At 38.1% G+C, this 20,314-nt stretch overlaps 1 protein-coding gene across 2 annotated transcripts in view; it reads right to left on the reverse strand.

The window, feature by feature from the left end:
- ZSWIM6 (zinc finger SWIM-type containing 6) overlaps positions 1 to 20,314 on the reverse strand; it is a 195,969-nt gene that overhangs the window by 65,592 nt on the left and 110,063 nt on the right. For both annotated transcript variants that reach the window (XM_019414315.2, XM_053907337.1), the window contains exon 2: positions 7,444 to 7,800. In XM_019414315.2, coding sequence (XP_019269860.2) covers positions 7,444 to 7,800 — 357 coding nt within the window. The remainder of the gene's footprint in view (positions 1 to 7,443; positions 7,801 to 20,314) is intronic.

Here is a 20,314-nt window from a genome sequence, read left to right on the forward strand (position 1 = left end):
GACAGAGAGAGACAGAGCATGAACGGGGGAGGGGCAGAGAGAGAGGGAGACACAGAATCGGAAGCAGGCTCCAGGCTCCAAGCCATCAGCCCAGAGCCCGACGTGGGCGGGGCTCGAACTCACGGACCGCGAGATCGTGACCTGAGCTGAAATCGGACGCTTAACAGACTGAGCCACCCAGGCGCCCCTACATAGGCTAACTTCTAAGATCATCAACACTCTGCAGAGTCTCAGAAAAAGTGAAAACCCCATTTATGGGGGAGGTGGGCACAAGAAGCTCATAGAGCCAACATGGACAGACTTAGGGTCAGGTCAAGGACAGAGGACTAGCGAGGAAACTGATCACAGCTGGTAGCTATCCTTTGAAAAGCATGAGAGTGAAGACAGTGTCAGAGATGACTATATGGTATGAGGGAAGGCAGGATTTGGAGGTGAAAAGACAAAAAATGAAGCATAGTGGGCTGAAAGTAACTTGGCTGTTTCTGTATTACCCTAGCAAATTCCTCATGGGCTAGAGATGTGATTCCTCCAAATGAAGACACAGAAGTTCTAAGATTACTTCTTTTGCTGAAGTGAAATGCTTTTTCATATGAAGATAGTCATACGTACATGGTCATACATTCCATCAATTTTGTAAAAAAAAAAAAAAAAAATTAAATCTTATTAGAGAAACATCTAGTTTTAGTCAAAACTTAAAAATAAACCTAGTGAGGGGCACCTGGGTAGCTCAGTTGGTTAGGCGTCCGACTTTGGCTCTCAGGTCATGATCTCATGGTTTGTGAGTCTGAGCCCTGCATTGAGCTCTGTGCTGACAGCTCAGAGCCTGGAACCTGCTTTGTATTCTGTGTCTCATTCTCTTTCTGCCCTTCCCCTACTTGTGCTCTGTCTCTGTCTCTCAAAAATAAATAAATATTTAAAAAAAAATTTTTTTTAAATAAACCCAGTGATTCTTTGAGGGAAATGTGGCAGTACTTACTAAAAAATGCATGTACCACTTGTTCTGGCATTTCTACTACTAAGGATCTATTATTCAAAAATACTTGCACAGGGGCTCCTGGGTGGCTCAGAAGGACTCTTGATTTTTGCCTCAGGTCATGATCTCAAGCCCCATGTCAGGCTCTGAGCTAACACTGCAGAACCTGCTTGGGATCCTCTCTCTCTCTCACCCTCTCTCTCTGCCCCTTCCCTGCTCATGTGCTCTCTCTCTCTCAAAATAAATAAACTTAAAAACAAAAAAACAAAAATATTTGCACAAATTCACACACATACACACACACAATGGTTGAAGTGGTACTGCACACAGTACAAAAACAAAAGCAACTTCAAAATTATTCAGTAAGTTAGTAGTTAAATGTATCCATAATATGGAATACTACACAGCATTTAAAACAGTAATAGACACGTCTGTACTAACATAAGATATACACCATATATTAAGAGAAAAAAGCAAAAGGGAGAAAAATATGTTTAATTGTTTTTTAAAAACTACGTATGTGTGTGCACAAAGAAAGCTGTCTCAAAGAATACAAACCACACCGTCAGCAGTAGTTGCCTTGAGGAATAAGGGAACTGTTGGAGACACTAAGGAAGGAGCTGAGCTGGTTGATGAAGGAGCCAATCCGGATTTGTCTTTTTATCTTCACACAGTTCTATATTACCATATATTTTTCCAACATACTTTTTTAAAATTGTTTTAAAATTTCTCTAAGTTTCACACTGCTGCACTTTAGGACAGCAAATTCAATTCTCTCCTACAGAATATTTGCAAATTGTATTAATCACCAGTAGATCATACCTTTGTTTCACCAAATGTCAATGCCTGAGTGTTCTACGAAAGAAAGAATATGCTTGTAATAACCAAATTATCTCCCTAGGATACTTGTAAAAACTGGTTGCTAATGCAAGCCAATTACAATGAACATGACCATCCACAGGGGAACAAAAGGAAGAAAGATGTGACATAAGGCCTCCATCAAACAACTCCGACTGTCGCTCACTGCTAGATTTGGAACACGTATGTGTACAAAAATAAATCTCCAAGTTCCTGCTAAGAACAAAAGAGAACGAAAAATGACAGTGTTACTTTTTGTTTAACAAATTCCGAGTGCCTACTGCTTCTTAAGTACTGCCCTTAGGGAGGCCACCAAGATACACACACAGGTCATAGTTTCGGACCTGATGGAGTTTACAATCAACTAAAAGTAAGCTACACAGTGAACACAGGATTGCCGAGTAGGTCTGCTTGTCTGTTTGGAGTATCTAAGAGAGCCTGAATGGACTGATATATAAGATGGCTGGGACACAGAGGCATTTGGAGGCTAAGTTAAGCAGGACTGGCAGGCATGAATGGAATTTATGATGTTGGTTTTATTCGAACCATGCTCAAACAAATTCAAATGTCTCGTCAAAGAACAACACGTAAGTGCACACTTGAGTAGAACCACAGGAGGTGCACCTTTTGCAGTACGATACCAGGTGCTTCCTGTGTCTCTGTAGAAATACCACCACCAAAGTCACAGAATCAGAGGTGGAAGAGATCTTGGATGTCATGTGTCAAGTGCATCTAACATGTGAATATATTCCTTCTGCTTCTAGCTGACTGAAATGGTATCTCTGGGCACATGACAGTGATATCAGGGAGGAGTCTACCCTACTTTTGGGACAGCTCAGGCTCTAGGAGTGAGAGGGCCACTGAAATGACCCCCCACACACACATACACACTCTGCTCCCAGCCAAGACCAATACCAGCTTCCGCTTAGTCTGTCCCTCTTTGCTGTAGTGTGCCCACTACAGGCTAGCTCATAGGAAGGTGGGGGGGGCGGGGGGGGACAAAGTGCACAAGTGAGAAAGTAGAAGGAGAAGAAATACATGACAGAAAGTCAGAGTAAAGTAAGATGACCTCCAACTGTGATATCATTCACCGCCCCCCCCCCAACTGGTTTCTACCCTCTTCTATGAGAACTTCCGGATACACTAAACATGAGGTAAACTCAGTAATATTTCTATTATTATTATTATATGTATTCCTTATTAAAATTCTTCCAATGCTGTTAGAGAAGAGCATGACCACTGTAAATGAGAAAAAAATGAGCTTCACCCAAGGTTACTCAAGTAATGCATACATAATAGAGACAATACTGGACTCTAAGCCTTCGGATTTTAAGTCTGATGTTCTGTCTCTACACCACGATTTACCAATCTATGTAATACACCTCCTTTAATACAAAACGTAAAGGACCAAAAAAGGCTGAGTTAAGTAAGAGAGAGGACTAGCACTTGGAAATCAGTAAATTTAGAAAAGTACTTAGCGAAGACACCAGCATCTTTTTTAAGAATGTGGAAGCTGGAAAGTTTTATTAGAATATAAAACTGAAAGCAAACAATTTTGCTGGGAAAAAAAATGCAGGATATAATGGGAAATCTCCTTGGAGGGCCATTAACATCACTATCTTACAGCCACTATTTAGCATACAGTAGTTAGTTTTATAATCTAATCAAAATTATGTGTGTGGGGGGGAATGTTATGAAAACACAAAGAAATGAAAAAAAAAATCTGACAACGAATGAACTATTACAATAACTAAGTCTATATTCCAAGTACCTTTGCTCAGTCTGTGAGCTTGGATGTACTAACACATTCTCTTCAGTTTCTTCATCTAGAAACTACTGTAATTATAAATATGCAATATCAAGTTAAAAAGGAAATTGTTAGGAATAATATGCCTGAAATCATCTTGAGAAAGCTTTTAACTCCTCAGGATAAAATTCTTGCAGAAAGAAAATATTTCAAAATACAGTGACCCTTGAACAATGCAAGGGTTGGGGGGTCAACCTCCCAAACAGTGGAAAATCCATGTATAACGTCTGACTACACAAAAAGGTAACTACTAATAGCCTACCACTGACTTTCAGAAGCCTTACCAATAAGGTAAAGTCGATCAACATGTATTTTATATGTGTATTATATACTGTATCCTTACCATAAATATGCCAGAGAACATAAAATGTTAAGAAAATTGTAATAGAAAATACGCTTATAGTACTATACATATATTTACGGGAAAAATACAGGTATAAATGGATCTGTGCAGTTCAAATCCATGTTGTTCAAGGGTCAACTATAATAAGGAAAAGCAACTAATAGAATTTTAAGCAACATTAGGATAAATAAGTTCTTAAGAAAAATGAATAACCTGTTACCAACATAGTTTGTATTTCCTTAAATTATGACTTTCTTCTAAAAAGGATTTGGAAGCCAAACTTGTCTTTAAGATACCTATTAAGATAACAAACTAAATCGTATCCCAACTCTATTATCTGGCCAAGTAAAAGTGATGCTTTTCCTTAAAGAAAAATTAACTCTATCAATATTTGTGTTTAAGACATCTTTCTACTCAAAGAAAAACTACACCCAAAAGACCATACAAAAAAGCACTGCTTTAATGATTTGGAGAATGCTTTATGTACAGATGTTTGGAGGCAGGTGAAATCATGTGGTCAAATAACCGCAAAATATTTTTAATCCCACTCTCTAATAAGGCACCAATCTAACAGTTAAAATAGCACTCTCCAGGGTTCCCCTTTTGTCACTTAAAGTCATGGCCTGCTTCCTACCTGTCTTCTCTTTACCATGTATCATACAAGGACAGAAGGCAAGAAGGCAGCTCATGTAACTGGCCCATTTCCAGGCTGGGAGCAAATCTGATGATAAATTAAGTGAAGAAGAAACTGGTGGGATAAACTGCTCAAGTTCACTGCTCTAGTTAAGCTGTTCTCATACAAGTTATGTGAAAATCACACTAAGCCTAAAGCTAATCTGCATTCTGCCCTTGCTATTTCCTTGGAAAACTTTTTCTTCTTATTTTAGAAATTCTGAAAGAAATATAAATATCATAGGAACACTTTCTTGCACCCAACTCTGCATTACATTAATTCATTAGTCTTACTATTTGAACATAAAAATGAATTTTCAAAGCTTTTAGACAAGAAACTTTGGGGGCTGCTATTCTTCAAAACAAGGAAGACCCATGCAGAACAAATGATTGTTGGTGTGGACCTATGGTTAAACTAAAACTCAGAGAACAAAGTAACCCTAATGGATTATATAAATTCAGGGGGCGGGGGTTGGAAATAAAAGTTTGAAGAACACATACAAGTTTGAAGAAATGGTATATCCTATTCTTCTGCCTCCACTGAACAATTTAATAAAAAAGCCAAGGATAGGCTCCTGAGAAATCTGAGATGATTGTTAGCTAGCCTAAATTTTCACAAAGCAGTCAGATTGAGGGAGGTAGTATGACAAAGAAGAAGCCTACCTGAACGAGCCCTTGAGTGCATGTCCTTTGGTGGGTCAAAGGTACTTCAGTGCCACAGTTGTTTACAATATTGTATTTAACAAGGGCAGGCTCTACCAAGTAAAATGCTTTACACACCTTGTGATACCACTCTAATAAAACTGAGCCTAATATGGGGAGTACTAGAAGAAGTATCGCTATGGGGGTGTCCCTCTGACATAAAAACCATTTTCAAAGTATCTTATAGCACTAGGTGACTTGTAATAGAATGTTCACAGCAGCTCTATTCAAAACAAGATCGATCAACAGTGGAATGGACAAACGGTGATGTTCTCAGAGCTAGACTATTCTAGAGTTGTGCTGTCCAGTAAATAAGGTAACCACTAGCCACACGTGGCTATTAAGCACTTGCAACACTGTGACTATGGGGGGTTTAAGGTATGCCGTAAGTATAAAACAGACACCAGATTTCAAAGACTGAAATACGAAAAAAAGGGTAAAATGTATCAGCTTTTTGTTGACTTGATATTTATGAATATTGAGATTAATCACTTTTAAAATTAATTTTACTTGTTTCTTTTTAAATAGGCTATTACAATATTTTAAACCATACAAGTGGCTCACATTATATTTCTCTTGGACAGTGCTGCTCTAGAGCAATGAAAATGAATGAACTACAGGTACATGAAACAGTATGCATTAACCTTACAAACATGATTCCAATGAAAGAAGTCAGATAAAACTCAACTAGTGTTTAATGATGTCAACAACAAAACACAAACCACCAAGGTGTGATTACCATAAAAGCCAGGCAGTGGTTAGTTACCATGGGGAAGAGAAAGGAGCTTGTGACAGAAAGGGGACATATGGAACCCTCTCAAGTGCTGACAGCAGTCTATTTCTGGGACCTGTGTTGTTGGTTCACTTTATTAAAACTACATATTCATATTTTATGCACTTTCCTACATGTTTTACCTCACAATTTTAAAAGTTTTCAAGAAATAATATTAAACTTCCTTTCCTTAAATATTTACATTCACTATAGCAATTAAGGACTTTTTAGAAACCTAAAAGAATAGATTGAGTCCTGTATCTCAAATCAATATAACTAAAGAAATGCAAAAATGTTAGGCCCCAGAGTTGCCTAGTCAAGACTGTGTTACATTCCTCAACTATTTTTAAATATTTTTAAAATTATGTCTAAATGTTTTTAAAGCATAACAACCTATAACTTAGCCATATTATTTATCCTGTTTTAATGTACTCCATGAAATAGGTTGTGGGTGTATTTCTGACAGGTTGCACATACATTCTTGTAAGTCAACATATCTGCAATCACAAAATAAACACCTGATAAATGTGTTTATAAGAAACCATTTTTGAGATTTCTTACACAGTGATAATCATATCCTAAAGTCTCTCTGAACAAGTTGTAATATGTTTTTTTAAAATATTTGTTCATTTTTTAAAGAGCGCAAGTAGGAGAGGGTCGGGGGGTGGGTGGGGAGGGCGACAACAGAGGATCCAAAGCAGGCTCTGCGCTGACAGCAGTTGAGCCTGATGCGGGGCTCAAACCCACGAACCGCAACATCATGGCCTGAGCTGCTCAACCGACTGAGCCACCCAGGCAGCCCAGTTGTAATATTTTTCTAAGAATAATTTAATTTTCTTAATATGAGGCATCCTGTCAGAAATGTCCTTTCTTGGAAAATAAATTTTAAAAGAAAATGGGGGAAGAAAATTCAGAGTACGTCCAAGTTAATTTACTGATAAAAGCTGTCAAAGGTGAATTAAATAAGTCTTGTGTTTTCCACAACCAATATCTAACATTTGATGAAATTTTACCAAATGTAAAAGCATAGGAGTCAACCTTTAACAACTGAGAAATTTTTCTGGGCACAAAAGGTTTGCTATCTAGTAGAATGCACAAAACACTTCGAAACAAATGTTTCAGGATACAAAACTAAACTTAAAAACCTCTGTCAACAATACTTTAATAATAAAAAATTTTTTAAATCTCTCTTGGCTACTAAGAACAATGCTGAAGACCTAAATTCACATTTAATTCATTTTTATGCAGAAGAAAGGAATTTATAAATGAAAAAGAATACAGAAAAGACATCTTACAGAATGAATGTCTATACTCACCATGAACTTGGTTGATTTCTGAATTCTGGGAAAGAATTTCATCTGCTAATTTCTGAGCAGTTGGCAAAACTTCTGTGTGGTGCACTGTGATCAAATACTGTACAAACTTTTGTAGTTGGTCTCTATTCATTTGAAAGAGAGTCTCTGAAATGGGAAGATGCAGTTTGACCTGATCTGGCTTGCGGATGCGGTATAAAGACAGTGCCACAACATGAGCACAATAAAATATGTCCTTGTTTCCACAGCTGCAGGTCACTGAGGTAATCTTGCAACGATCAAAGCTGATGGCCACGTTGCAAACAGTTTCTGGCTCCGATTGTATTGCAGGTTCTGTCACTGTGCCACTCAAGTGGAAACCTATGTGATAGAAAGGGAGGAGAGAGGTTAGCTGCTGCATTCAGATGCTATGAAGTATTTCTTAATTCTTTGCAATGGGCAGTACTTGACGGCAGCGAGAAAAAAATATTGACAGTTTTTATTTTCAAGTAAAAACATTCAGACCACGCAGACATCCTCCCGCCTCCCATTCTCCACACTTTACAGGGAAAAAAGCAATGGTATTTGACAGACATGCTAAAGTATTTTACACATCTATATGGAAATATGTATTGCAGTATACCACCATCACACCTATAGGAAGTTGTTAGATCACACTAATAAGCCATAATCACTCATCTCTGAACCTGTAGTATACCTGACACAAATCCCCAGATCAGTGGTTTTCTTCCTTTAAAGACACACACACACAAAAAAACAAGGCCAGCTTGGCTTTGTGCTCAACAAATTCCTCCCTTCCCTCCTTTATTCTAGGCAGCCACTAACATCTTCTAACCAACAATGCAACTCTGGGGCAGGTCGTTCACAGACACTGATCAGATAAATTTTCTTTAAGGTTTTTTTTTATGTTTATTTATCTTGAGAGAAAGAGAGAGAGTGCGGGAGGGGCAGAGAGAAGGAGAGAGAATCCCAGACAGGCTCCACACCAGCAGTGCAAAGCCTGATGCAGGGCAGGGCTCGAACTCACAAACTATGAGATCATGACCTGAGCCGAAGTCGGACGCTTAACTGCCTGAGCCACCCAGGTGACTGTGATCAGATAATTTTTTTAATTTAATAATCCATGCCTAACATATGCCCCAATACAGCAATGTCTATGAGCAATGCCTATTGGTAGAACTTCAAAGCCCACCAAATCTCACATATACCGCAGTCTAAGTAGCTCACAATGAGCTGGTACAGAAGTAAGGTTATTAAACATGCTTACATACACAAACACACAGGCACACAGAATCACCAAGGGGAAAGGGTCTTTACAGCTTAAACTTAGAACTACACACAAATCCTTCACACCCTCCCTGACCGAGAGGTCATTTGGTGGCTGCTTACAATGGTCCAGAGAGGAGACGCTCACCCCACACACACACGACTCCCCCTTGGATTGCTCTAGGAAAAGCATACAGCCAACTGAAAACTGCCTCCCACCACACTGACATCAGTCGTTCCTGGCCTATTTGGCCAGGGGACAAAACCTCCTCTCACTATCCATATGTGGAAATATCAGTATGTGGAAAGTTAACCCCAAATTTCTTTTTGGCACATCCATTCAGTTCCACCTTCCTTCTCTCACAACCACATTCAGAGGTAAGGGCTAAACCTTAAGGAGATAATTTTGGGAACTTTCAGGACACCAATTTACCTCAAGATTTTGAGTACTTGACCTAAGATCCAGAATGAAGGTTTTGACTTTCTTTCAGCCTTCCACTATCTATGCTACTTGAATAAAACTCATCAAGCAGGACACTGTCTTCATTCCCAAAAAGAAAGATCTTTACCATTTGGGAAATCTGAGAGGGATGACAGACATATAACATGAGAATAACAACTAGACAATGCCTAGAATTCACATATGGGGCACTTGAACCCTACTTACTGTCTCCCCCAAGGGATGATCATCAGGCCAGAGAGCTGGAAGAAACACTACTCACTATTCAGTTTAGAAGAAGTCTTTCAGAGTAATATAATTTCATCCTAATAAGTCATATTTAGTAACATAGAAGGAAAGAGAAAAGTGTGGTAATAAGTTTTACCAAGTTAATTTAAAAAGAGCAATCCCTAAAAACAAGTTACTACTAAATTTCATGGTAAGAAATTTAGAGAACTGTAATATGATAATCTTCGTTTTTCTTACAAAGAGATTATATTATCCCTGTTTCAGAATGAATATTCCAGTCTCCTTTACCTCTTTTGGTCAAGAAGTTTTTTTTGAATATTACAATTAAAGAAAAGATACATAGTAGATATACTTCTATTTTTTTTTTAATTTAATGTATTTTCCCATGAGGAAAAAGTCACAGAAAAAGTAAACACCCAGAGAACTTCAAAAGTGAAGAATAGTAAGGACAAACTTACCTTACTATATACCAGATGCACGATAAGCCTACAGTAATTAAAAATCCACAAGACAGGCACAGATTAACATAGAAAAAAACCCAGTGGATAAGAGATAATTCTGAAAGTCCTGAAGTATATTCTGTACGTTCAGTGCAAGAGATCTCAATGTTTTCTACCTTCACAGACATGTTGTATACGAAGAAACCAGTTATCACTATGGAAAAATAGTTACCATAAACTGACCATTTATAAAATTGATCTCTCCCAGCTTCACAGCACCATAGCTCTCCTTGTCCATCAAGTCAACATCTTTGTCTCTCCATGACAGTGATATTGGACAACTTTTCCAATCATAGGAAAAGTCAAGATAATTGAGGATCTAAGAGTTGGACTAGTCACTATTTAATCTGTAAGGGTATAACATAACAGGTACTTCAAAAGAGAATGATTTAACTACCAAAGAAGAGGCCCTTATTAAGAAAAGTGATGAACCCCTCAAACAATTTTTTGCAAAAAGCTGCACAAGTCAGAAGGAAGTAAAGTGTATTGAATGAATGCTGCGATCATTAAATTATGCCGAAGGAAAAACTCATCTATTATTCAATTTCATTACAACAAATATTTACTATTCTCACAAAGTCTTTTAAAAAGCAAACCATATAATATTGTGGCCTCCAAAACAATCTAATTCAAGAGATATATGAAAGCGCACATAAACATACATGTCTTACAGAGTAACACTTCATTAATCTGATATCATCAAAGATTAAGGTGTTTAATAATGTTCATTTTCTAAGCAATTCTAGATTATCTTTCAAGTACCCCCAACTCCTTTAAAAATTCCAAACATTTTTCTTAGAAATATTTCTAAATGTTCTAAGTTCTACCCTGCCACCCTAATCAGCTGACTATTGGTGCTACCACGTGAGTGGGGCAACATTCTTTGTAACAGCCGACTGCAGGTGGCAGCATTTTTTCAGCGGGCTTTTTGTTACTTTTCTCCACTATCAGCTATCACAAGGACTCCTCTCCTATACTGCTAGCCTTTTCAAAGAAAATTATTTGCCCTCGGGTCAGCTGCACCTCTAATGTGACCAGCTTTGTGACAGCTATTAAATACTCTGAGGCTTATTTGTTTGGGGAGGGGGTCCCCCGCCCCTTACTTTTAGGTTGAGATGGCTGATGTCACTAAGGGGAATGGCTTTACTTTTAAATACAGGAAAATCTCTCTCACACACACACACACACGCACACGCACACACGCACGCGCGCGCGACAGCTGGTATAAGTACTTTTTAAGACTGCAATACTGAGTCAGTTTGTAAGAATTCCATCAAGCCTCACTTCAGGATCGTGTACTCATGTATTTTGGCATCTCCAATTTGAGAAACCTTTGAAATTCCAACACACTCTAAGTTAGTTGGTCCTATATCATACCAGAGCACCCACAAGAGAACTAAGAATACTCCCTCAGCAATCCCTAGAGAGCTACATAAGCCATCCTTCCTCCACCCCTTATTCCCTCCTACCCAAGCTGATGTTACCTCTTAGGGAGTGTGTGACCTGAAACAAAATAATATTCCTAAGAATGGACTTTGCCTTTCTGGAGTTCTGACAAACCTTGATGACAAACTGAGTAGCAAATAAAAACTCTCTTTCTGGAATAGCTAACTGTTCTATATGACAGATCTAAGGACAAAGAAAGGGGCAGGCAATTCTATACCCTGTAGTAAAACACGGGCAATTAATTTTCAAAGAACTAAAACCAAAAAACTTACATAAACCTTTTCTTATAAAAGTATTTATTTGACTTTACAAAAAACAATCTGTCAAAGATAGTTAATCCCATAAGAGCAAACCTCCCAGGGCAAATTGTTTTATCATCACCATGTTTTTATCAGGGAGCCCCCAAAAAACGTTAGTATTCACATTCTCAACCTGCAGAAAGTGAAGAAAAACAAAGCACAAACCAAGACACAGTGCTGTATGGGCTTTAGTAATAGAGACACTTTGATTGGGATCAGACTCTGTCACTTAAATGCTGAGTGCTCTGGACATGTTATTTAACCTCTCTGAGTCTTGCTCTATTTGCAAAATGGGGCTAGAAATACCATCTAGGGTTGTTTTGGGAATTTAAATGAAATAACATATGCAAAGCACCTGGCACATAGTAAAAGTGCTCGTTAAATTTTATTTCCCTTTCCTTACCCTCCCAGCTGGAGAAACAGGAGAGGGGTGGTAGATACAATCCCTTCATCTATAACATTTTTTTTTTTAATCTATGCTACTGAAATCTGGTGGTGGGGCGGGGGGGGGGGGGGGTGGTTCTCACTTGAGAGGTGGCTTGTAAAGTAAGCCTGGCCACTGAGAATGTTTGAGGTAAATGAGTTGGAGGGCACTAAAGGGATCACTGCTGTTCGACAACAAAACCAAAACCCTTCAGGGTCCTTTGCTTATATACCAGCTTTCTTTCCCCTTTCCTATTAAGTTCTACCAACACATAAACAGTTAATTTTGTGATCGATGGTTACTTTGTACACAGAGAAACCAGAAAATTGGGAAGAGATTTTTTTTTTTAGCAGTCATACATATTTCTAAAATGTTAAAATGCAGTGATCCTCAAAACGTGGTCCAGGGTCCCTAAGACCCTTTCACAGGGTCTACAAGATCAAAATTGTTTTCATAATTCCATCTCGGCATTACTGACCTTTTAAACTCTCCCTCTCAAGTGTACACATTTAATTTTCCAGAAGCTACATGATGTGTGCTATCACAACAAAATGAAGATAGGGACAGGAAAATCCAGATCTCTTCCAATAAAGACAGACATTACAAAGATTTTCAAAAATGTAACACAATGCCACCTTTTCCACGAAAATATATTTTGGGGGGGGGGGGGCTAAAGTTGTTTTTTCATAAAGGCATGCTATTTATGTTAATAACTTTATTACTGTTATTTAATAAATATATTATTTTTTTCTCAGGTTTAATTTCAAACAGTAAATATCAATAGGCATAATCCTCATTAGCAAAGGACTCCTTAAGAATGAGATCAGAAAAACAAAAAACTGCTATTGGAATGTACGGCTAAGAAATGGAAAAGATAAATCTTCTTCACCAAATCATCTTTTAAATGGCATTATTTCCACTTGTATTTTATACTACATCAAATTTCTCACATATGAACACATATTCATAACCTCTACATTAATCTCACATTAACAAGGATTAATGAAAGTTTCTAGAAAGCAAACATTTACTCTGTCACTAACATTCTACAATGAACTTTCCTTGAAAACTGATTTTCCGTATCTCAGGTTAGATTTCTGTTTCATTTTTAACGTTTTTTTTGTTTGTTTTTTATTTTTTTTTTTATTTTTGAGACAGAGAGAGAACAAAGCATGAACGGGGGAGGGTCAGAGAGAGGGAGACACAGAATCCAAAACAGGCTCCAGGCTCTGAGTTGTCAGCACAGAGCCCGACGCGGGGCTCGAACTCACGGACCGCGAGATCATGACCTGAGCCAAAGTCGGCCCCTTAACCGACTGAGCCACCCAGGCGCCCCTCTGTTTCATTTTTAAAGGGGACAAGGAGACCTATGATACCAGACTGGGAAGACAACGGTTTTAAAATATACAAAGAATTTCTAAAGGGTGGCTACTTTGTACATATATATTTGCACATATACATGTATATGTATGTATGTATGTATGTATGTATGTATGTACCTATGTACATGCTCAGTTAACTGAAAAATCGTTACAAACTCAAAGCATTAGAAAATTTCTAAGCTAAAATAAACTGGGAGACATGAAATAAATACACACTAAAAACTACTTCTTTCAGGGTACATTCTTTTCAGAAAAATATGCACCTTGTGCATGAGGCGTTCAAGTAACATATTCTTTGTTGAAAAAGAATTTAACAGAAGCACTGGTGTAGCACTTACACAAATACATTTTTCACCCTTTTCCTAAATAAAAAGAACCCCTGGGGAAATTAAAGGCAGAAACCAAGGCAATGTAATGTTATGGCTGAAAGGGTGGTAAGGGTTATGAGAGGGTATTTTTGGATTTTTTAAGCTAAGACTAAAAATGCAAAAGTGTCAACATTTAATACTCTCATAACAAAGTATTCACGGGTTGACTAAACTCATTATATTGGCGAATTGCATAGTAACTAATATTTGATTATGTGCCCTTTGGTAAAACAGATGAGTTAATCACTGCCTCCAAAAGCCTAACTTTCACCTTTCCTAACTCTAATAAATACTGTATACAATCTAACATGCCATGTTGCAATTATCAATTTGAAAACAAAAAATTTTAATTCAAATCATGCACAATTTCTAGATCAGTAATACAGATGCGGTACAGAGCCCAAGATGGAGATACAAAACAACTCAAAAACCACCTTGTCTAAAATATGATATTCCTTCTTCAACTACATAATTTTCTCAAAGGGAAATCCTAAATTAAAGAGACTGCATCCTCTGAGCTGGCTAATTAAATTCTCTAGCCCTAATTTCTAATACTAAGCTTAAACAGCTTAGGAGACATTAGGAGATTTTGCCGGCAATCACTAATGAAGCAGTTTCAGTCTCTTAGAAAAATTATTTTTTAAAGGGAAAGCTTTATTTTTAAGTTCACCTTAAAAATGTCTGTCTGGGATGGAATCACTCCTACACTTCATTAATATTTGAGAGAAAGACAATGGCAAATTAATGCAAAGACCAGACTGTAAACCACAGCACACCATATAAACAACATAAAAATTTACGGAGCATGCACTGGATGGGCCCAACCAAGAGTTCCCAGCGGCATTCTGTTCAGTATCAGGTTTATTTTCTAGTTAATGCATATTCTTGCACCATTTCATAAAAGGGTCTGTATGATCACAATACCTGTGTTAGATATGAATGGCATTAGTTATTTAAAATTATTTCTGAAGAAAAGACACGTATCTACTAATTTAGCTATCTGCAATACACACTTAGAAGGAACATTAGTTTAAGGGGAATGCATTGGATTAAAAAAAAAAAATCACATCATTCTGTCATCTGAAATCTTGAAGTACCTAAGGATTACCCACTATCACCATTACCATAATTTTCCAGATTTTCCAGAATGCGGTTCTGTTTTTTAACATGCATATGTGAGGGAAACAGCCATCAATGAACCTGAGAATTAGGGGGATGGTGGGGGAGGTAAACAAATTAACAGAATTTGATTTATTTGCACATCTGTAAAGCTGCAAGGTGCTTAGGAATTTAAATTATTTGCCCCAATCTTTTAAGTTCCACTTTCTTAAATGCCAACCTTTTCTAACAAGCAAAGGAGTTCTAGCCTTCCACCCTTCTTAAAGGCCAGATCAGCCAGGCACCCTTGCTCCATCTGCATAGTCCTCAATACCCCTGCCATTGCACCCCTACAATTCGGTATTTCCTCCTCTTCCCCTCCCCTACTTAGTCTCTCACCTGGGTCCTCAACTTCTGAAGTACAGATTAAGTTTATTAGAGGCCTTTGGTGCCCAAACACCAACTCTTAGCACCTTTACACACCTTTGTCTTACTTCCCAGGGTCCAGGCCTAAATCAAGAGGGGACAGAAAATCCTTTTTATCTGTTTATTTCCTGTTGTTGCTTACAGCCAAACAACCTTCAGAAATGTTTGGCTGTTTGCTTTAGGAGTGGAAAGAAAGGGGAAACTCTAGACACTAATGCTGTTTACCAGAGCCAAGAGGTAAGGAGAAAAGTCTGCTCAGACCAAAGAGGGGAGATTGCAGGCTTCAGTGATCAAAACCCTCCAACCACACCCTGAAGTTCCAGCCTGAGCCCTCAATCCCAACATGAGCCCACACATCTTGGCCCTCACCAATTCCTAATGCCTAAGGACTAGAATCTGATACACTTACATCTCACAACCATCCTGCAAAGTGGGTTATAATCATCCTCCCCTTTTTACAAACTGAGGTTCTCTCTGAGTAGCAGTGATAGAACACACTCTGGATTAGATAGGGCTCTGTAGGACTATTAGGAACATGGGTCTCTATATTCCAAATGATAAATTTGCACAAGTAAGATCTCTCCATGCCAACACATTAGTGGTTTAAAAGGATGAAGGGAGGCAAATTAATAGATATAGACAGTAAACAGTGTTAAGGTTTAGGACCTTTGGAGGCAGGGCACTGTCTTTCATCTCTGTAGCCCAAAGATCCAACACAGCTCCTGGAACAGGCCAGGCCCTTGTAACTGTCAAATGAAGGAAGTGATGGGGCTCTTCCAAGCAATGCATGACCTGTCCTGCAGAAGTCACAAATAGAAAAAATAAAAGCTTTGGTCTCAAGCCCAGGATACTATAAACTTGGGAGTCCACTCTCCCCTTACACTGAGTTAAGCGAGACACAGAGGTCTGTGACACCATCTAAAACAGCAGATATCTGCTGTATTTCCATCACAGAGGACTATCCTTAAGGAAACACTCAAGAAGCATTTGTTAGGTGAAAGAATGCACAAATCCTCTTAGGGTCTTGGTATGTGGAACATACAAAATGGTGCTTCTCAAACTGGAATGTGCATCAGAATCACCTGGCAAACTCATTATACAACAAGACGGCTGGACCCATTTCACCATCCCAAGTGATGCTGCTGCTGCTGGTGGTCCAGAGAACCAATAACCATGATGATTAGAATTAAAGCTTAAACAAGTCTTTTTTAGTCAAAAATATACTTAATGAACACAGTAAAGAGAACAGAAAAGAATATATAGCTTGTGATATAAAGAATGTAAACAATTTCTAGCTTACTATGTAAACTACATGCTCCTCATTCCAAGAAGACAGGTATGGAATATTTAAATGGTCTCAGCATTAGGAAAAAAAAAATGAAAAAAATTCCATAATATTCATAATTTTTTAAGTAAAACCTTCATTCAAAATCATAATTAAAACATAAAAATTAGAAATCAATCAGAGAGTATTTACTTTTACAGAGAGATTGTTTCACAGTGTCCCATGGATTCATCATAATTGATGCTTCTTTGTGAATTCAAAACAATCCATCTGGGGGACCTGGGTGGCTCATTCCATTAAGTGTAGACTTCAGCTCAGGTCATGATCTCACAATTCATGGGTTCGAGCCCTGCATCGGGCTGTATGCTGACAGCTCAGAGCCTGGAGCCTGCTTCAGATTCTGTGTCTTCCTCACTCTCTTCTCCTCCCCCACCGGTGTACGCGTGCACGCGTGCTCTCTCTCCCTCTCTCTCAAAAATAAATAAACCATTAATAAAACAAATTTTTAATGTAAAACAATCCAATTAATGAGAAAAAAACTGGCAACTATTTTAGTAACATATTTTTTGCCTACGGGAAAGTATACTCAATAAGAAAAAGTCAGAGGCAACAGAACGTACAGGAAAACAAAAGGTGAAGTAGGACTTCATAATTTCCTTCCAATTCCAACACATTTCTGTTAAACAATTTTAGACAAGCAATTTAGCCTTGATTTTCTTATTAAAAGGGATTAATAATACCTTACCTTCCAGGACTGCTCTAAGGGGTAGAACTGACAATGTACGTTAACCACCACAAGGATTCCTTTTATGGAATGCCTGCTATCATCAGCACTGTAATAGAAATGTAATGCTCTTGGAAGCTTGGCATTTCCAACAAGTGTAAAAAAACCCTAGCCCTTTGGCGAGTATACAAGCTGTTGGAAATGCCAAGCTTCCAGGAGCATGCTAGCATTTCCATTACAATAACGTGCAAAGGTTTGTTGTTACTGTACTAACTCTAATATACTCATATTTCCAAATTAATGGAACTGCTATAATTTTTTTCAAACTGTCCACATTTTACATAGGACATTCTTAAAATGTGATTTGATTCCAAACAGTAGAGAAAAGAAGAAAAATTAGAAGACGTATTAATTTTGTCTGAAAGTAACTTCTAGTTTCAGTGAGTAATTTTCCAATCCTATCTTTGAAGATCTCTCTTCTAAAATGTAAAACACCTTTTTTACTTCTAATGTTTGCCTTCTGTGTCACTGTATACAAAATTATTTTCACAGCTCAAGTCCATCTTGTCATTGAGCTAGAGACTAATTCAAAGTTGGATGCAACCGTAAGGCAACTTGCAATTCTTATTGTGAAAGAAAAAGTGACCACAGCTTTTCATTCCCGGTAATTTATGGCCTGACAAGCAGAGTGAAGTTAGAACTTATGCCCTCTTCAAAGAATCCTAAGAAACACTAGCCCTGCCAGAGCTGTAAGTATTATTATTTCCCTGTACGTAGAGATCCAGCTGAGAAGAAAATCCTTTCTGCTCCATGTGTATGTCTTTAAGAACAGTGAGCAGATGCGTTTACACCTTGGCTAAGTGGTTTGTTTTTTTTCTTAAGTACATAGTGATAAAAGAGAAGCAAAGAGACGGACTGGTCACCCGTTTAAAATGTAAATGAAATTTATTAAGATATTCCCATTCCTATCTTGGCCCAGTGTAATTACAGATGATTTTCTTCCCTTGTTTTGGTTGGTGTGGAGGAAGTGTTTTTTCTAAAATTTCTACAGTGAAGACGAATTACTTAAGAGATTAAAAAAAAGTGCTCTCAGTAAAATTGCAAAGGTGCTTAAAGTCTTCCTGAGGAAAGAATCTGCCATATAAAGGATGCCCAAAACATGTTCTGGGTGCCTGATAATGACCACACACCAAGTGTAAACAGTGACAGTGATCATCAGTCAAGCTTTGCCCTACTACCTGGCCCAGCCTACTTTACCAACAGGACACTCCCAGGCTCTTGTTAACCCATGGATGCTCAGCCTTCCTCGTGGCTCAGCCACTTTCCAAAGAAGATGGACTTCAGCACTCAAGGTAAACAAGGCAAAGAGACTGGGCTCCTGGTTCTAATTTCAGCCATTAGCTAATGTCAGCCCCATGGGCAAGTTGCTTCAAATCTATTTCTTGTTCTTTCTTCTTTTCTCGTGTATTAAATAAGGAAAATAGATGTTAGATGATGTCTAGAAAATTAGGAAGGTTGGCAGCAGTAATGGAGAGTATCCACGGCAAGATGAAGGATGGTAGCTGTCACGCTCACTCAACCCAAGACCTTTGACTTACCCTGGCTGCCACAAAGTTGAAGCAATGGTCCTCTCAAAGGACTTAGAAGTTATGGCTCAGGGAAGGAGCAACAAAAAGGATAAATACCACTATTGTTGCATCTATGTATATATGTCACTAGCGTGTGGGAGAATTTTTTAAAACTTCGAAATTCAATATAAAAGTAAACAATAACTACGTAATTTTTAACCATCTGCCTATAACTGATATTCTTAAGGCATAATAGCTTTTTGTGTTCTAGATCTAAAATCAAAATCTAATCTTAAAAATCTCAGATTGTATAAATACAGGTAAAGTTTATCTATGCAAAATGTATACAATATAGAATATAAAAACACGAAAGCCCATTAAAAATGAAATGAAACAAATGGATTAGATCATCTCGTCTGTCTTTACCACCAAAAGGGCAGTAGTATTCTTTCCCTTCCCATCCATTAATTAAGAACATGAGGGGCTATACCATTCAACGACACTTCCCTAATCCCCTAACTTGGTAACAGGCAATGTACAAGTCTCCAGAGAAGTATCCATGAATAACACATGGGCTCCAGTTCTGAGAAATCACTGGATTATTGGGCAATTTACACCTATGAAGTCAGATCAGGGTTGAATTCAGAAATACATAAGAAGAACAGACCGACATTTCCCACACTGTGTTATATATGTTAAAAGGTATCAAAGGGTGGGGGTTTGGGGAGGTGTTCCCTTATGTCAGAGAAATTTCTATTAAGTTGCATCCAGCACCACCCTTTTAGAGATTGAGAATGTAGCTCATTCAGAATAAGAGCTCTAAGAACTTAAACAGTACATGGAGTCCTACTGAACTTTATTTACTAGGACTTTAAAGAAGAATGGTAGTGGAGTGCATGGGTGGCTCAGTTGGTTAAGCATCCAACTTCAGCTCAAGTTATGATCTCGCAGTCTGTGAGTTCAAGCCCCACGTCAGGCTCTGTGCTGACAGAGCAGAGGCTGGAGTCTGCTTCAGATTCTGTGTCTCCCTCTCTCTCTGCCCCTTGCCCGCTCACACTCTTTCTCTCCCTCAAAAATAAATAAATATTTTTAAAAAATTAGAAATGCCACATTTCTTAAAGAAGAATGGTAGTACAAGGTCTAGAACAGCTATAGGAAAATTTAAAAATGTATTTAGTTCAAGATGAGCAATAGGGTTGCTTAAACTACAGGCTTAACTGAGAGTTTAGAATCATAAATCAGAACGAGCCAATTGACAGGCTTTTGTTACTTTTTCTCCAGGAGTTTAAGCCAACTCAGACATGAGTGGCTTAAAGGTTGGAGAAGCCTCATCACCAATGTTCCCCTTCTACTATTAAAGAACCAATCATTTATGGGGAAAAGTAAGCCTATCGTTGAAA

This window comes from Panthera pardus, unplaced genomic scaffold (assembly GCF_024362965.1).
Source record: "Panthera pardus isolate Hobbes unplaced genomic scaffold, ASM2436296v1 HiC_scaffold_2, whole genome shotgun sequence".
Taxonomy (NCBI): Eukaryota; Metazoa; Chordata; class Mammalia; order Carnivora; family Felidae; genus Panthera; species Panthera pardus.